Below are 20060 nucleotides of genomic sequence, written 5' to 3'. Positions count from 1 at the left end.
ATGTAATAATTGCCGAAAGTAGCCAATCCCTATGGACATTACAGGTTTATTTACCCCGCCAATTTCCTAGTTATCGAAATATCCCCTTTCATTCATTTCTTTTGAGAACAGCATTCGAAAAACAAAATTAGAACAAATTACAGTCAAGCCCGCTTATTAGAATATCGGAAAAAAGAATGCCCCGCTTAATGTAATACATTTTCAATGTACAAACTGTTGATGTCTATTATTCCCCTTCGTTGATCCCAATACGAAATGAGAAAGCAAAAAATGAAAAAATAAAAGTAAGAAATGCACAGACGTTTACATAAAAATAACAGAAAAACTAAACGAATTTTAAAAATGGAGTCCAAACAGAAGAAAAATGCAGAATTGCAGTAAGATCGTTCACTAAATTAAACCGGCTCCTCAGGATGTGGAAAGATTCCCAAAAATCAAGATCCAACAAATTGGGGCATTTTTGGATAATTTGATAAGAGTTAAAGTCAAAAGAGTCAATCGAACCCCAACAGTGTTGAGCAATACTGGATTTATTCAGCTGTTGTTTTTCCACAAAGCTTTGATGTTCTTTTAAGCGAACTTTCAAAGAACGGCGGGTCTGTCCGATATATCCGAGTCCGCAATTGCACACAATTTTATAAATCCCACAACGATTAAGAGGGTGTATAGAATCTTTAAGAGAAGAGAACGAAAGTTTATTAATGGGAGAAAACACCACTTGGAACTGGAATCGCTTCAGAATCTTATCAACCTGATAACTAATACCAGGGAAGAAAGGCAGAACAACTAAATTCTTAGTGTTAAAAGTTCTATTGAGAACAATATTTTGAGATTTTTCGCAAAGTTCCTTATAAATAGAATCAACTAAGGGGGGCGGATAGTCTCTATCAACAGCCACAGCTGTTAAATAGTTAAGTTCCGCATTAACAAGCTCATGTGAAGAACAAATATTCATTGCACGATAAACAAATATGTTGAAAGCTGAATATTTTTGATTAGGAGGGTGAGACGATAATCTATGTGGGGGTAAGGAAACAGCAAAAGGTTACAGTTGGTATTGCTTTAAATATTTGTTTAAACTAGGATGTTAGCAGCAAAAACTTTCTTTCTTTTTCTTCTTTTTCTTTCGGTATCAGTTTTAGGATACTTTACCTTAATTCGGATAACTGTATTTCTTTGGATAAAATCAAAACCTCTGTCTTAAATTCAGCCATGCATTTGAATGTCTTGTATTTCTCTAATAAATGGTTTCTATAATTGTATTTCTCTAATAAATGGTTTCTATAATTGTATTTCTCTAATAAATAGTTACTATTATAAATATCCTGTTTTCAGCCAGAAACAAGTAAAGATGATGTCCCAAAGAGGAAGACAAAAAGGAAGAGGTAAATAACTCATTTTTCATAAATAAAAATTGTTTTCTATGTACCGTTATCACACCCAAAGCAGTAAAGACTATTTCCTCGTATTTGCTATTTTCTATTAATGTAATAAAACAAGATGTTTCTGTGTATATCCGTGGCTTGAGTATGGTGCATCGCAGCATTGTTGTCACTTGGTAAATGCGACAGAGGCTTCCACATTGCGTTTATGAACAGGGAGTTTGACGCGAAGGTTCAGTCAAAATGCAATGGGGTTGTTTCCTTCAGTCAAAAGTACTACTTTTAGCCACTGAAATTAAAAGGAAAAAAATGGAGCGAGAAAAAGCTTTCATTTTCCCAACGCGAATATATTTTTAATTAATTTTTTTAAATGTCCGATTTTTGTACTTTGCCGTAAGGCCCTACTACACATAGTGGCTCTAACTTTGCCACATTGTCTGCTGCATTTCCACGTTATGATAATCAAAATAAAGGAATTAAATATTGTGCTCTACGCTTGCAATGCAACCATATCGTTGCCAGTACTTGTGAGTAAAGATGCGAATTAAATACTACATTCTGTGAATGGCATCAGTGAATGGCATTTCATCATTTGTGATGTCATCGGCAGAAGCGTGAACAATGAAAGTACACCGATTAAAATATTTTTTGAAAAATATTAAACTTAGTCAAATTATTTTTTAAATGGTCAAATCCTGTTTTTAAATATGCTCTTTCAGAAAAAATACTTTTAAAATTTTGGAAACGAACACATTCTTACTGTTAACAAGGATGCGCCAATCCCTAATTGTGGCAACCTCGCTTTTTTGTTTTCAATTGATTTTGCAGCGGACACGTCCAATGACGAATTCCAGTTTCCTGAATATACTATACGAATGTATAGTACCATTGGCAACTCAAAAAGCGACTAAAGTCACTATTTTGAATCAAAGGTGAATATTTTAGCCAAAGTATGGGGAAAACGACTATTTTGCAATCAATTGTAAAAAATAAATAAATTAATTAAAGATGACTATTTTAGTGAGGATGCGACTTGAATCACCCTCATCCACATAGTACGTGTACCTCCTACGTAGGTAGTGATGCCTGAATACAAAAAACTCCTTTTTATGGGGGGGGGGGGGGGAGGGGGGTATTTTTTAAAAAATTGGAAATTCGTTATTTAAAAAAAAAATGAGCGTTTTTTTTTTTTTTTTGAAAATAAGTGTTTTTAAAAGTAAAAAATTGGAAATTAATGAACATATTCACGATCAGAAATATGTGATCATGCTTTTGTAAGAAAAGTTTTTATTCTGCAATTGCGGTTTTTAGTAAAGAGTTAGTTTTTGCAATCGCGATTTTTGCAAGAAGTTAGTTTCCGCATCTATTATGTGCGTTAACTGTTGTTTGTATTCTAATTGAATATTAGGATAATATTTGCTTTTTTTTTAAATTTCCAGTAGCTTTATTACAATCATTTTTTGAAAACAAGCGTGTGATCGCTTGCTATACGTGATCGTTTCTAGCGCTTTTTCTGCAGCTAGTCTTTTTTGTCGTCTTTTATTAAAAGTCAGACGATCTGAAGTAAAACCGGAATTTGTCAGTACTTGTTTCTTTAGGATTAATTTCAAAGTCCATCAATGTTTTTTCCCCCTCAAGTGTGTAGGAGACAAGGACAAGAAAATTTGCCCCGCGTATGAGTCTAATCCCTTATTTTGAGCGGTTTCGTTTACATACCACACAGCCAAGATCTGTCTATTTATCGAAGTATTATTACACTCTCATGATATAAATGCTACTTTAAAAAAAAAAATAAGGGACAGTATTTTCCGCGTCTGGCGACGATTTTTGAGACACAGTCGCTGAAACACATGGCAACAAAGAGGGTGCTACAATGAGCCCTTGTTTTTCATACGTTGCCATTGATTGGTAGATGCAAGAGTTCCGTTCAGCGCCTTTTGCGGTCAAAATTAGAGACGTCCAATAAAAAATAAACCAACTTTGAAACTTGCCATTGATTGGTGGATGCGCAGATCAAATCATAGTTGCATCGGTTTAACACAGAAAAGTCGTAAATTGTCAAGGCCCGAAAGTGTCAGTGCCATCTAGTGGGGCCATGAGTTAAGCAAAGAAGTAACTTCCATCTTTACTTAAAATGCATAGATTCTATACTGAAGAATTAACTTAAAACAAGCGTATTTGCATCACAACATATTCAAGTTACGAAAACTAACAACTCCATTCTACACATACACAGTAAACAGCTTAAATACTTTTCCAGCGACAGAAATTTGCATACAGTTAAACAAAAATCAAACAGTCAGTACTTACTTCACGAAAAAAAAAGAATTAAAATTCCAACAATTTTCACTAATCGTACTTTTTGATTTGTTACTAGGAACAAAACAACGGGCCGCACAGGTCAGCTTTGCGAGCTGGATGTGACCCGCTGGCCGTAAGTTTAGTACCACTGTCATAAAACGACGAATCCAACAGGCAAACATGAAGTTTCAGGCATGTAAATGATAAAACTTCGTTCGCATATTACAGTTGAACAATTTGGGTTGGTATCTATGTTAATGTGCTAAAACTGTTTTCAACCCCCGACACACAAAGGAAGGGGGTTATAAGTTTACTCTAGATTTTGAGTTTTCTATGTTAAACCGACGCAGTTCATGCATCCACCAATCAATATCAATGTTTCAAAGTCTATTTTTGATTGGACGTCGCCCTATTTGACCGCACAGGCAGTGGCGGATGGGGCCGGCGGGCAGCCGGGCAAATGCCCGGTGGGCCGCCTCTGTTTGGGCCGCATTGAATTTTTCAATTGAATAGTTTAAAAAAAAAACATGATTTTTCTTTTTTTTTCTCATATTTCCTTTCCTTTTTTTTAACTATTTAAATATCTCTGATAATATCATAATAATCCGGTATATTTTTAAATTACTTATAAGAAAATCGTTGTAAGAAAAGTAATGATTACAAAATTAAAACAGAAAAAAGAACTCGTCAAGCTCATGCTGTGAGTAATAAGAAGTTTTTTACTGCGTGTCTGTAAATTCATCGGCCGATAAGAAAACTTTGTTGCATAACTGTCGAGGTCCTTCTAAGGCCCTAACAGCTGCCTGTAATAGTCTGCAGGGGACAATGAACACATAAAGACAGAGCCATCGCCTAGGAAGACCGAGGCTGCAAATTTTAACTTAGTGATGAACGAAAAAAAGAAGAAGAAGAAAGAAAGAAAACATTCCCAGTATTAAAAAAATAGTAATAATAAAATATCAAGTAGAATTCGAAGATTTTTTTTGACAAAAAAAAGAAGTCAGTACATTGTACAAATCTATGACAAGTTTCAACTTTATACAAAAAATGAATAGAAAAATAATCATGACAGTTTCATAGGGGCTACCGAAGCATGTTTTAAATAGAAGAAAGGTTAAAATGCAGTGAGGGAGAATTAAAATATTTTATTGAATACTAAGTGTTTGAATGCATAAAACGAAAGTAAACCAAAACTAGAGATGCTAGCTGGAAGTATGACATTTAAAATAAAATAAAGTTTTGAAAAGAAGGCCTACGTTGCCACAGAAAAGTATCACATCAGTCCAAAATGTTAAAAGATTATTTTAACGAGTCCCAAACGCTTTAATTTCAAGCAAATACAAATATCAGGTTGGAAATTGAAAATTTCACTATTGAAAAACCAAAGAACTAAAATATTCTTGGGAAAGCAATACAAGGGGGAGGTTTTTAAACGCGTTTTAAAACTTTTATTTTGAAAGAGGGCAGGGAAAGAGTTTCCAAATCGGAACCCAGTCCCTTCTCCTATCGCCTACCGTTATCAGAGATGGTCTAAAATTCGTATTTAGGACAGCAAATTCAAAAAGCTTCCAGGAGAGTGATCACCCAAATCTTGTAGAAATGCCCCCAACCCATCTTTAAAGATCATTTAAAATTTCGTTTCTGGGACTTCCATTTAGAAAACTTTCAGAGGTCATCGAGCATCCCCCTAGTATTACCAAAGATGGTCTGACATTCTTTTTAGTGCTTCAATTCCGAAAAGATTTTTAAGAAGAGCCCTCAAACCCTTAATAACATCAGCGAATATCATCTACACTGGTGTGCAAAAATTAAGGACGAGACGGTTTTTTCAATATAACTTTGTACAAAAGCTTTCCAAATCAACACATTTAATACCGTAAGATCCCCAATACGTGAGGGCATGTGTAATGTAAGCAACACTTACTAAAAGAGAAATCAGAGGGATAAAAAGAAACTTTATTGAAAAAGTAGCATGGAGCGCAATGCGACTGAAGGCCGAAACATCCCTGTGATGGGTGTCCAGCAAGAAACATCCGGTCTTTAGTAGGGGATATGATCTCCCCCGACTGCTAGGCAAGTTTCACAGCGTCTGCCTATGCTGAGAATGAGGGTGTCAATGAGTTGTTGAGGCATTGCTGCCCATTCGTCTTGCAGCGCCAATCGAAGCTCCCGAATCGTTAGTGGTAAGGTACGAGCTGCCGAGCGTCTGCCAAGAAAATCCCATACATGCTCGATGGGATTGAGATCCAGAGATCGTGCAGGTCAATCCATACGTTCAATATCCTCACTCTCTAAGAGCTGTTCGGCAGCTACTGTGCGATGACATGGTGCATTGTCATCCATGAAAAGAAACTGCGGACCCATAGCGCCTCTAAAAAGACGCACATATGGAAGAAGAAACTCGTTACAATAACGGGTCCCGTTGACTGAACCTGCGTCGAAGATGTGAAGGTCTGTACGACTACCAAGCATGATGCCTCCCCAAACGAGAACACCGCGACCTCCATACCTGTCCCTTTCAATGATGTTCGAAGGATGATTGCGGCTTCCCCGCTCTCTCCAGATGAGTATGCGATGAGAATCGCTACTCAGACTGAATCTGCTCTCATCTGTAAAAAGTACTCGTCCCCATTCATTGTCTCTCCAATTCCGGTGCTCCCGGCACCACAGAGAACGCCTTCTCCGATGGGCAGGCGTTAGAGGTACACACCGTATAGGGCGTCGTGAAAACAGACCACCACCGTGCAGTCTTCTGGCTACGGTAAAACGCGATATCGGTCGTCCAGTCGCTTGTGTCGTGTGTCTAGCGATTTCTCCCGCTGGCTGCCGCCTGTTTCTTCTGGCCTGTCAGACAATATACCGGTCATCTGCGGGTGTGGTTCCTCGTGGACGACCACTACTGAGCCCCCGGATAGCTGTTCCTGTAGTTTGAAATTGTCTCCAAAGTCGTGAAACGATGCTATGAGCAATTCCGAACTCTGCAGCCACACTTGTCACACTGCGGCATTCCTCCAACTTCCCAATGATTCGACCTCGGGTAAAAGCATCCAGATGTCGTCTAACAGATTGATTATTCGCCGTTTCTCGCTGAGGCAGCAACTCGGTGTGATTTTAACTGCTATACGGCGTGCAATCTCTTTGCCAGAAATACTGATCTTACACCGACAACATGCTCTATACTACTCAGACACTCCCCCATTATGTCTGCCTGCATATCTGCGCATGTGCTACCGTACATCACCTTACTTAATCTCCTGATTGGTCTTTCTGTCCGCTCTGCCTCTTCGTTCAGCTGATATGCTAATTTTTCGACTTCGTCCTTAATTTTTGCACACCAGTGTATACCTGCGTTTTAGGATTCAAATTTCGAAAAATTCCCAAGAGAGAGTTCCCGAACAGCTTCAACCACTAACATTACCAAAGATCGTCAAAAATTGCGTTTTAAAAGCTAACTTCGAAAAGTTTTCGTTGGAGCGTGCCCAACTTGCACGCCAGCATCACTAAAGGTCGTCTTAAATTTCTTATTTCGTTTTATGGGTATCAATTCCAAACCATCTCCCGGGGGGGGGGGGAAGACTCTTCCCCCTCACGTCATTGAAAGTCGACGAAAATAACCTTTTTTAAGCTTCAATTTCGAAGAATTGTCGGTCCCCTTTACGTTCATCAAAGAAGACTTACAATCCCTCTCTTTAGATTTCAACTTCAAAAAATAATCCTGGAGAGCACCCTCGAACCTCTTCTCTCCCTAACATTACTTAAGGTCATCTAAATGAGAGACAATAAATTAAAAAAAATCTAATTTGAATTCTGAAACTTTGAATTCAAATTATGTTTTTCGCAATCACGAGTTGCGACAAGACCCTATTCATTAGAGTTATTGTTTTTAGAAATGGCTTCCCCCCCCCCCCAAGCAAGTCCCTCCTCCTGGGTGGTTATGTGTGTATAATTGTGTGTGTGCAGGCTTAAGTGTGTGACGTAGGCCTGTGTATGTGTGTAAAAGCGCTCACGCGTTGGCGAGTGTGTATGAGCATGCGTGTGAAGGACATGGACGCCACCACCCAGCAGAAGTGGATTCCGGGGGACAGTGCTCAGGAACAGAGCAGCCGTGCCGCCGTCGCGCCGGTGGGCGGTGGTGCTGCTGGTCCAAGCTGAAAAATAATCCCAACGTCAAGGACTGTCAAATGAGAACAATAAGCAATCGTGATTGCTCAAAAACTCCCGGGGGAGGGGGCTCCGAATCTTTACTCTCATTAACATTATCTAAGAGTCTAACGGCGTTCATTAAAATTATACATTCTATTTTCACGCGATATTGCATGAAAAGTTACTCCTCTTCAATCGTTATTGCACATAAGACCTTCAGATACTGTTTCGGGTAATGGGGGGGGGGGCAATTTATCGGTAAAAAAAATGTTGAAGAACTTCAATTTCAAAAAAACATCGACCTTCCCCCAACGATCGACAATTGTCACCTAAATTGCCGTTTTGGGAACTTCAATTGAGAAATTTTGCATAGAAAGAATTCTTGAACCCCTTTCGTTCTCCCCCCCCCCCCTAGAATGTTTCCAAACATAGCGTACGCATATACGTTTTAGGTCGATTCTCGAAAAAATGTCCCGTGCGTTTTTATTTTTTCCAGCTAATCAAAGCCTTTAAAAAATAATGCTGTTGGGGAATAATACATGCTTTAATATACTATCAAAGAATAGCAGTTAGTCCCATACATAATTAATAGTTGTTTGAATAAAATAAAAAAAGTAGCGTTACGCACAGGACATTTTTTCGAGAATCGCACTTTAAAATTCTGATTTTGGAAAACGTTTTTGGGGAATTTTCCAAATACCCCCTCCCGCAAACATCGACTAAGACCACCTAAAAATTGTCTAACAATTTTGTTTTTGAAGTTATAATAATTTCGAAAATTTTCCGGGGGGTGTACCCCCGAACCATTCTCAACATTCGTAAACACAATTCTCCTAACTTGAGTCCTCAAATTCTAACGGTGACTCCCTCCTAAAACTAGAAGCTGTATCCGCTCTCTATTTTACATCTGAAGAAACTTAAGGAAGGGGCGGGGGGGGGGGGCGGATTCTCCTCTTTCTTCAAGGAGCAAGATTTAAGGGCCGGCTGGCCTGTAAATGCCAGGGCCGGTTCATGCTGTCCCATCCGCCACTGGCCACAAGAAACCCCTCTGCATCCAACAATCAGTGGCAAAGTAATGGAAACAGGAGTGTCCTCTAGCTCTTTTTTTGTTGTCATGGGTTTCAGCGATTGCCACGACCTATAAGAATTAAGTGGGGCCATGATCGGAGAAGAAAGACATTTCCATTTGCACATGCAACTAAGCAATCGTAGTAGCGATTCAAGTTATAAAACTTCAATCAAGTGGTTGTTCCTACCTTCGATTTTTTTCAGTAATACTCGCGGGTAGGTGCACGTAAGTGTGTTTTTGTACTGAAATACAAGGATGGAATGTTTTTCGTTTCTTAGAATTGAAGTAGTATTTTATGATTTTAGCTTAAATAAATTTTTATCAATGTTATGTTGACAAGTTTTGTGGTTATTCAAGAAAAAAAGGTTCAGTTCATTTTTCACATGTCTGCCGACTCTGCCAGGGAAATTGGAAACTGGAAGTAACCAAGATGCCATCTGGCGAGAGAACCTAAATAGGAAAAAATGGCGATTCCCCGTTATTCGGTGTATTTAACTTTTAAGCAAAAGAAAAAAAAAAGTCATTCGCGTATTTTAACTTATTGAACGAAAGTTAAAAGCTCTTAAACTGTAATAATTGTAGAAACTCTTGTTTAACCGTTAATTTTTCTGATAAATCTGAAAAAGGAATCATAAGAAAATTTGTCTTGTCACTCATACTACTCACGATCGGATCACTCGGGAAATTGACTCTAAGTAGTTTTTATTGCTAAATTATTATGATCTGCTATGATACAAGTGTGTTCTAGCTACATTTTTAAAGGAAACTTGGTATTTATCGGCACGAAAACAATTAGATCAATCAGTGCAAATAATAATAGGCAATCTTCTTGTGTGGATATAAACGCCAACAGTAACAAAGGAAAGATAGTAGACAACAATAGTTCAATGTTGAAATTTGAAATTTAAAAAGATATGAAATGATTGTAGTAAAGAGTCAAAGAATGGACGTGCAACAAATATCAATACTAGAAATCAAAATATGAAAAGAAAACGAATAAATCTTCAGTTTTTGAGTAATTTAAGAATAACCACATCCTCACAAACCAAGCACAAAATATGAAAACAAGGCAAGAATATCACTGAAAACAGTTAGAAAAATAATGAATCACTGCTAGCTTAATACCGTAGCAGAACATTGTAGCAGACAAGCTGGTTTCGTTTTTTATCCGATTTATAGCGTTACCTATAGTTACTTTCGTTCCCGATTCCCAGCACTTACAATTTGCAAGAAAGACTAATTAGTAATTTGAAAGTATTTATATAAGAAATTATTTGTTTGTGCTTCAAGTGTTTAATATTTGCATTGAATAAAGTACAAATATATATATATATATTAACTTTCAGGAAGAGAAAGATGTAACCGCAGATACATTCCACCACCATTTCATCAAGGAGCGAACGAAAATACTTCTCTACCAACGAGACAAACAAGGCAGCCTCCTGCGGAAATACCTCCTTCGCTTCCTCAGGTTTCTGCAGGAGAAGCGGTGGGAGAAATTCCAAGGCAGCAGGAGTTTGCGCAAGACGTTAGTGACAGAGGATCTGAAACAGTTTTTCCGATTGGTTTTGGCATGGAGCTGAAATATAATTTACAACACCAACCTCTATTACCGCTCAGAACAAGTGAAGGGAAACTTGGGAAAAAAGTGAAGTTAATTTCAAATTGTTATTCCGTTATTCTTCCAAGTGGAAATGTATACCATTATGATGTTGTAATCACAACATCATGTCCAGAAAAAAAAGTCGAGAAAAACCATAAGCGTCTCAGCACGAAACTTAACCGGAAGATTATAAATTTAATGCTGGACGTTCAGGAGGAATTTCGTGGATTAAATGCAGCCTACGATGGGAGGAAAAACCTTTACACGCGTCATAAGCTGAAGTGTGAACAGTTCCCTTTAAAATGTGAAATTCAAATGCCTGACCAAGGAGCTGTTAATACATATGTAATTGAAGTCAAACCGGTCAAAAAGAAGGAGACGGAGTCTTGTGCTATAAATTTAGATTCGATACAAGCATATATTGCCAAAGATGTGACTGTGATTCCTGAAGAAGCAATCATGGCTGTCGAAACGATTCTGATTAATACCTCTTGCTTAAAATATATACCTATGGGTAGATCCTTTTTTTATCCTCCCGATGCCAAAAATCTGCACCCTCTGGGAGAAGGGAAAGAGATATGGTTTGGATTTCACCAGAGTTTGCGCTTGGGACAGTCCAAACCGATGGTGAATTTAGATGTGACAGCCACGACATTCTATGAGAAAGGCCCAGTCCTGAAACTCGTCGCTTCTCTTTTGAAGACGTCGGTTGACAACTTGCGTAAAAAAACTCATTTGAGTAGCGCCGAAATCGAACAGCTAAGCCATGAGTTGGAAGGTATACGAGTAGAAGCTAATCATTTCAAGGGATATAAAAGAAAATACAAAATACAAAGCTTAACAAAAGAGAATGCAACAAAATTAGAATTTCCTTTAGATAAAAACGGTGTAAAGATTACGGTGAAGAATTATTTCAAACAGAGGTATAGTATAGATTTGAAACTTCCACAGCTTCCCTGCTTGAAAGTATATTCGGAAAAAAATGATGCTTTCTTGCCTTTAGAAGTTTGTGATGTAATCGAAGGGCAGCACTGTGTGAAAAAGCTCGATGAAAGGCGAAATGCTGAAATGATTAAATTCACAGCGTGCAAGCCCGAAGTCAGATTTCGAGAAATAGGAGACATTTTTAAAAAACTAAACTATGCTGAGGATCCATATATGAAGGAGTTTGGAATAACTGTTAATCCCAAGCCGTTAGTTCCTATTGGTAGAGTAATTGAGCCCCCCAATTTAAAATACATGGATGAAGAAGTTGTAAGACCCAAGGATGGATCTTGGAATATGAAAGGTAAAGAGTTCTTTATCTCGGTAAAAATTGAATCATGGGTTCTGTTAAGCTTTGCTAATGAACAAGATTGTCACTGGGGAAATTTAAACAGATTTTCCACATTATTGTGCGATATTTCTAAAAAAATTGGAATTGATATAAACAAACCATCTTTTATCGATATTATAGGATCTAAGCAGGTTACCATTTCCGATATTCTTCATTCAATGAAAAAGAAATACCAAGCCAATTTAATTGTGATTGTTTTACCTGTCAAAAATGACAAGCTTCTGTATAACGAAATAAAGCAAGCTGCAGAAATTAAGTTGGGATTAGTTACGCAATGCGTAAGAGTTGCTAATGTTGTTGAAAAGGCCTCAGCGTCTTTAATTAGTAATTTGTGCCAGAAAATTAATTCTAAATTGGGGGGTGTAAATACTTCGTTGATAAAGGGAGAAAGACCTGCTATACTCGAACGATCCTTTATAGTTATTGGAGCTGATGTCAATCATTCAAATCCGAAAAGAGGAAAAGAAGATGAGAAGAAAGATGATAAATCAAAGCATACAAAAAACAAATTCAAACCAACATCAATAGCAGCTGCTGTAGGAAGTCTAGATGACCACCCGTATCGATATGCAGCAACTGTAAGGGCTCAAACTAATCCTAATGAAGATAGACGCATCATTGAAATAATTCTAGATTTAGAAAATATGGTCTTAGATTTGTTGAGAGCTTATTATAGAAAAAACCAGGGGAGAAAGCCAGAAAAGATAATATTCTACCGCGATGGTGTAAGTGAGGGTGAATTTGCAAAAGTAAAAGAACACGAAGTGAATTGCATTAGAAAAGCTTGCAGAAGATTAGGCGCAGACTATGCACCTAAAATTACATTTATTGTGGTTCAGAAACGTCATCACGTGAGATTTATGCCCAAAGATTACAGAGATGGTGTTGGAAAAATGAAAAACATAGCTCCTGGTACCACTGTAGACAACACAGTTGTTCATCCTCAGCATTTTGATTTTTTCCTGTGCAGCCACTTTGGTTTGCAAGGTAAGGAGTTTCCTTGATTAAGCTTAACAACGATCACTCTCAGTTTCACTCCGCTTCAAGTGCGTATATATAAATAGAGGGGAGGAAGATGCCTGGCCCCTACCAAAATCTGGAAAATAATTTTTAAAGAAACGTAATTATTTGGTAGGCGTTGGTTCAAATAATTTTCTAACTTTTACCACAAAAAAAAAAAATAAATAAATAAATAAAATGAGAAGGGAGAGCAGACGGACCCGTCGAGCTAGAGGAGACCCTCAACGCAAAAAAGAATAGATGCTTCCCAGTGTCGAAGGGAGTGGGGAGCCGGTCCGTTTCCCGAACGGCTATTTCAGAGGGCAGCAAATTCAACCGGGGCTCCAAGCACCAATTCAAAAGGCAATCATGGCCACATGAACTTGAACGACATCCAATAGATCCTAAATTCCGCTTTTAGGCTTTTACAGAAAGTTTCTGGATGGGAAGGGAGCATCCTATACACCTCTCTTCAATGTCACCAAAGACAAATAAAAATTAGGACTTGAATTTCCGAAACTTTCCGGGGGAGAGCTTCTTACCAGCCTCTTCTGAAATAACTTGGTCAAACGTATAGCCTAAAATAACCTTTCTGAGACTAAAAACCCAAACAATTTCCGATAGAGAACCTCTCCTGTCTCTTGCCTTTCGTTTTCAAAGATAAGTTTCAAAGTGCTTTCTTTTAGAAAGGAGAGCTCCCGAATTTCTCTCTCCTTTTCACGAAAATCACGAAAGATAATTTTAAATTGCATTTTAGAGCCTCAACGCCAAAAAAAATTCCGGAAGAGCCCTCAAAACCTTTTCCTTCCCCTAACGATACCAAGCATAGCCTAAAAATGCATTTTTGGGTTCTTAATTTCGAAAAATTTTCGAGAGAACCCCCTCCCTCCCCTCTCTCTTTTTCTACAGCTTAAAATTACTTTTTCAAAACATCGATACATTCGAATCCTGATTCTTTTAACGTCATTAAAAATAGCTCACAGAGCGTTTACAGGAACTCAATTTCGAAACATTTCCGGGGGAGGGTCTCGCACCACGATCCTTTCCTTAACGTTACTACATCCCAGGGTCCTCCGTACCTACGATTACATGAGGTTTAACCGGTTGGATGGGGCCCTGAAGAGAGCTGTGTTTTGATCTAGAACAGAAGCCGAGCAACCCCTGATCCAGCACCCACAGAGGTTGGAATGGGAAAGATATTCTGCCTTTAGGGTTTAATTTTTTTTTTAAGTTTTGGCGAGAGATCCCTAACCGCTCTTTGTTTCTTAATGTCCAAAAGATAGTCTAAAATTGACTTCAGTTTAAAAAAAAGTTTGTGAGGGAATCCCCTCTCCTTCCACTTTCTTCGATAAATAACAAACATCACCTTAAATTATGCTTCAATGTCAAAATATTTCCGGAGTCTCCCTTCGCACCCATTCCCTTAACGTCACCAAAGATAGCTTAAACTTGAGAATAGTAGAAGTAGACCTTCGTTTTACGCGGATTTGACTTAGCACTGTTAGGGATTTGACGTCTTTTACACGGATGCGGCATTTCACACAAATGAAATTTTCGACCTCCTTCAATATCCAAACTCCTAAAATTGCAGATAACATGCAATAAACTGCTGTTGGCGTGCTAGCAAGCGAACTTGGGAGGCTGTGAACATTTTTTCGATTGGGTCCAGAGCACTTTACAGAAATAAAGTTATTAAACTCATGCAATTCAGAGTTCACTGAAAGAACAGCTTTTAGAAATGACAAAGGATGACGAAACCAACGAGGATACCGGCATTGATGACACACAGAAAAAACTTTCGAATTGAAAAAATTGAGCTACTCCTTGACTATGGCAAATGATCTTTCTGATTTGTTTGTGAAGGAAAGTTCCGACATGGAACTGACGTGAGTCATTATTGATGCTTTAATGAATGTCCTACATAGAACTACAGATAAAAATAATTAATGACACGTAAACGGATGTCATAACCAGCTCTTTTTATAAAAACTAAATTAATTCATGTTTTCTTTATAAAAGTTTTTACATATATCGTCGCCTCAGAGCAACAGTAAGATATCTTAGTGTTATTCCTGGGATTAGATGCCTTACTGTTGCTCTGAGGCGACGATACATCGAAATAAGTAAACATTAAACTTATTACATATTTATCTATAACTAGGAAGAAGTTATTTTTATTTATTCATTTATTTATTTATTTATTTATTTTTGTTTTTTGAGCAATCACGATTGCTTATTGTTCTCACTTGACTGTTTTGATGTCCTTTGATTTTATTTTCCCACCGCCACCCTCTGCAGCATCACCGTCGACCGGGTCCTCACGATGCTGCTCCTGTAGCGAAAGCCGTCTCCAGGTTGCATCCATGTCCTACACACACGCGCATACATACACAACTACACACACACGCCCACACATACGCACACAAACGCATACACACAAACACATATACCTACACACACACAACTACCCACACATTCATGCCTGCACAGAGACACAAACACACATGCCTAAACACACATACACATACCCCCTACACACAAGCACACATACCCCCACACACAAATACACACGCCTACATACACAAACTCGTGATTGCGAAAAGCTTAATTTTAATTCAAGATGTCAAAATTCAAATTATTATTATTATTTTTTTTTTTACATCTATGGAACCTAACCCCTATTTGAACACTACGATTAAGTGTTAATAATACGAAATTTTAGCGAAACTTACGAGTAAACCCCGCGTAAAGCTAAGGTCTACTGTATTTAAAATTTCAGTTCCAGAAAACTTCCGAGTGGAACACCGATCCCCTAACGTCATCAAAAATAGTATAAAATTAACTTCTACTTTGAAAAAAGCTCGGAGAGAACCAAACCTCTTTTCCTCACCAAAAATTAAAAATGTGTACTTCAATTTTGATTTTCTTTTTGGAATCAATCGTCTCCCCCCCCCCATACCTAAGAAGATTGATTGAAAAAGTGTTTTTAAAACTTCAATTTCTTAAATTCTCCAGGGACCTTCCACTGATATCCCCACCTCGACATCTGACGAAACCAAAGACATCTTAAAATTTCTTTTTTAAGATTTGTAAAGTTTTACCACGGAGAGATGGCGGATGAACTGGAAACGGATCACTTCATTTTGTAGTAGGTATTATGATCAGCAAGATTGCCCGAGCAGTAAAAAAGCTTTACTGCTTGAATATTCTCATCGACCCTAAGCATTACAAAATGAAGTGTTCTGTTTCCTCTTCCAGTTCATCAGCCTTCCTTTCGTGATCAAGAGGTCAAGCTACATGTAGATCCTTATTCAAAGCAAAAAAATGAACATAAAGAATTTCTCAGCGCTCAACATTTTTATTGTATGAACTCCTCCCTTTCTGCCTTTCAAAAATAAATAATAGAACTTGATGAATAGAAACGTGAAGGAAGACGAATAGGGCGGCAGTTTCAAGTTTGCTCCAAAGAATCGAAGATCTGGCACTGGTCCTTCTAGTCAAAGATCCCACTAGGCTTGACCAACCCTCACCGAGTTTTATAAAATGGGTGAAAAGCAAAAGTTGTAAATAAAACGTGAAAGTAAGAATTTCTACCTCTTTCACGTGACCTAGTCAAGGTTGCCAGGGGTTGAAATGTGCCTAAAAATGAGTAATTTACCCTCATCGAGTTTTCGATAATCGTTATCATAAATTAAGAGTAAAAGATAGAAATAAAACGCTAAACCAAGGTTGCCTACCTTTTTCGGCTCCCTAATCAGGGTTTTGTCAGGGAATAAAAGGTTACTCTTCATCAATGGTAACAATTTTAGGAAACTCGATGAGGGTGGGTTAAGCCTACACTGTTATAACCAGGGGTTCCAGACGAGTTAATATATTCCCCCTAAGATGAAAGCATGGTGTCCAAGGGTGCCATGCTGGCCAGAAAATACAGCAGGGGTGCAAAAACAGCAGGTAATCGCAGAATGCATCATTACGCATGCGCTTCAGGGTCGACTTCAGGGTCGGCTCTAGTAGTTTTACCGCACTAGGCGATATCGACAAGTGCCGCGACACTCCCCCCCCCCCCATTGAATAATAATGGTAATAATAAAAATATAAAATAATAATTATACTAAAAAAATAATAGTAAATTGCTTAAAATCAAAGAAAGTTTCTAAATTCCAAACTAGGTTTTGCATATCCAAATACTGGTACCCACTTTAAATTATCTTTTTTAGCATTAAATAGTGCATCTTTTGGCACTGAAACATATAAATATTTTCAAAAGATTTTTAAATTTGCCGCCTCTAAAATTAAATTGAATTTCTACTTAAATTCCGAACTATGTCTTGAATATCTAACACTGCTGCGCACTCTAAATTATTATTTTTTTTTAGCATTGAAGCTGTGAATCTTACATCGCTGAATCCGACATTCAAGCTTTAAAAAAAAAAAATGTTTCAACTTCGAAATTTGCCGCCCCTAAAATCATAGGCGGCCGCCTACCCCAAGAGCCGGGCCTGTTGACTGTATGAAAGGTGCCAAACGCAACCTGTAACCCTTTTAACAGTGTTGTGGAATCTCGTACTATTCTCCCTGCAATAACTTCTGACTACAAAAGAAAAAAAAAAGGGAAGGGGGAGCTGCCTTGACTTGCTGACATTAGCCCCTCCAAAATTAAATCGCATATAGGCCACTGATTTAAACACAGCAACTGTTATAATGTATTTTTTCTCTCTTTCAGGGACAAGCAGACCTGGCCTTTACACTGTTGTAGAGGACGACAATGACCTGACAGCAGATGAATTACAAAAGCTGACGTATTACTTGTGCTATACTTTCGCTCGATGCACAAAAAGCATATCTATTCCAGTACCTGTTCAGTACGCAGACTTGGCAGCTTATCGCGCACGACGGCATCTGGAGTTCAAGTTAAAAGAATTCAATCTCGATAACAATTCTTTAATTCCAAACTCTCTTTTCTTGTCCATTCACGATTCCTTAAAAGTTGATAAGCAATTGCAGGACAGTATGTATTTTGTATAAATTTGTGTATTTCCACTACTTTTGTTTTAAAACTAGATTAATCACGTGATGCAACTATTACTTAGGAGAAATTATTAAATTGAAAATGTGAGTTATTTTTAAAGTGCGCTTCGAAAGAAAAAATGATTGCTCTTAGAAAAAGTTAAGGTAATTTAGCCTTTTACAATGAAATTGGAAATTCGTTTTGAAAAATAATCCTCATACATATTATATAATAGCTCAATTCACTGATCGAGTAACTCTTACGTCAAAACAACAATGAAACTCGCGCCATAGCATGATAATTTGATAATATTTTCTGGCAATGTTTGACATGCAGGGAAATGCTTTATTTTGACAAGGCTGAACAACGTCCGGTAACTTAACTGCTTGAGTTTTGTTGGTAAAATGTTTTATTGGTATTGGTGTAATTTTAGGAGAATGAAAACCGAAAAAGTGGTCAACAATGAACGCTATCTACTGGAGTTTAGGGTTCATCCACTGGAGTTAGGATTAAAATTTCAACTATCAAAATATCACCAAACAGGCAATTGCTTCGTTCAGTTCAAATGTAGAATCAATTTTCACCCGTCATACCTTAACGGGCTATTTTCCTGTTTATAAAGAAAGAACAATGTGAAATACACCGCCAGCTCAGTCATTTCCAGATTTACTGAAAGAACAATGTGTTGAAAATAAAACTTCCATTGAAACATTATTTTTTACTTTTTGTCAGTAAATTTGTACTTTCAAAAAGAAGTGGAAATGTTTCACTTTGTCCCATACATAAGGCAAAATAAAAAATAAAATATTTTTTATTTGATTGAAAAGAAAACATTTTTCATCAAATGAATGAATAAGTAACAAAGGAATATACGAATAAATACACAATTTGTGAGGAAAAATAAATGAGCGAGAAACTTTGTGATTAATTAATTCAAATTAATGTAAATAAATTAATATGTAAGTGATTTAATAAATGAATTAATAAGTAAACGAAATGAATTGTTTCTTTTTGCTCAGCATGCACTAGACAAATTGTATTAAATATTTAAAATCAAAACATGCCCAATATAATGTTAACAAAATGCATCACTGGACATCAGTAAATCTCAGTTCATACTTAAAATGTTAATAACAAAAACCTTAACATTTTAAAACAAAAATTATTTTGATTAACTAAAAAATATTAGAATATTTGTGTATCAAATTTTGAAAATGACTTTTTTTTGTATAACTTGATTTTTGGAGCTTTTTCTTTCCGATAGGAATATACTTAAAATTGAAGAATGTAGCTAAATAATTGCTAGATAGATCGCGCAGAGAACTGTACAATATTTTATCATTTTCCTCCACCCTGCTCATTAAGGACCCCTTCACATCTAGAAGCACTTTAGTCCACCCAACATTCTCTTATTTCTTTACTCAACATTATTCGTCCAAGAGCCCATGATTTCCTGACCTAACGTCATAGTAGTGGCGTAACTAGGGTGAGGCGGTCCGCCTCCGGCGGCGATTCAGCACCTTTCATGTGAGGAAAAAAAAAAATAAATAAATAAGAGAATCATACTTTAAATCTGCAGTAAAACCTCGTTAAGTCGTTACTCAAGGGACCAGAAATTTTTGACCACTTATGCGGAGTGACTACTTATATGGAGTGGGAAATTAAGGAAGAAAAAAAGAGCCTTACAAATATTTATGAATAGCAGTAGAATTCTGTGAGAAAAACGATAGCTTATGTAAGAAATGTCTATAAATTAGTGGAAATTTTTAAAAGGGGGGAAAATACTAATGATAGTTACTTTGTTTTGTTTTCTCTTACTTATATATTACTTAGTAACAACAACTTATTTTAATGTAGTCACGGTACATTAATACAATCCTTCAATGTTGACCGATGAAGTTGTTGCTTACGGAAAAGAACTATCTCTTCTAACGTACATGAAGCTTTAAGTTTTGTGTTTTTTGTTCCTTGTGAGCGGATGTTAAATACTGACTAACTTTCTCCAGTAGATTTTATCTGTCTTGCTGGAAGGAGTTAGATTCATATTCTCGGCACTTAGCAGAGTCACAGCAAGAATTATGCTTTGAATGACCAGAACCGAGGATCGAGATTTCAAGGAAAATAAATATCAAACAGCCTTTCAACTAAGTCCGACACTATTTTCTAAGATCCGATAAAGAAAAGGAATTTTAGAAAACAACTTTTAAGTGACTAGTTAA

General features: G+C 37.2%; 1 protein-coding gene across 1 annotated transcript; it reads left to right on the top strand.

The window, feature by feature from the left end:
* Positions 1–11618: 11618 nt before the first annotated feature.
* LOC129227490 (protein argonaute-4-like) lies at positions 11619–19167 on the top strand. The gene is made up of 2 exons (XM_054862063.1): positions 11619–12821; positions 17557–19167. The coding sequence occupies exons 1-2, from the start codon at positions 11657–11659 to the stop codon at positions 17856–17858; spliced, it is 1467 nt and encodes a 488-aa protein (XP_054718038.1). The 5' UTR covers positions 11619–11656; the 3' UTR covers positions 17859–19167.
* The last annotated feature ends 893 nt before the right edge of the window (positions 19168–20060 follow it).

Source organism: Uloborus diversus, chromosome 8, assembly GCF_026930045.1.
Source record: "Uloborus diversus isolate 005 chromosome 8, Udiv.v.3.1, whole genome shotgun sequence".
Taxonomy (NCBI): Eukaryota; Metazoa; Arthropoda; class Arachnida; order Araneae; family Uloboridae; genus Uloborus; species Uloborus diversus.
The sequence above is the reverse complement of the archived record's forward strand: the minus strand, read 5'-3'. Positions and strand labels throughout refer to the sequence as shown.

What these genes read in the sequence shown, in the direction of transcription:
- LOC129227490 (XM_054862063.1), top strand. Translation starts at nt 11,657, where the DNA reads ATGAAGGAGTTTGGAATAACTGTTAATCCCAAGCCGTTAGTTCCTATT. An exon ending in CAGCCACTTTGGTTTGCAAG is followed by an intron (nt 12,822 to 17,556) that starts GTAAGGAGTTTC and finishes TCTCTCTTTCAG; the next exon opens with GGACAAGCAGACCTGGCCTT.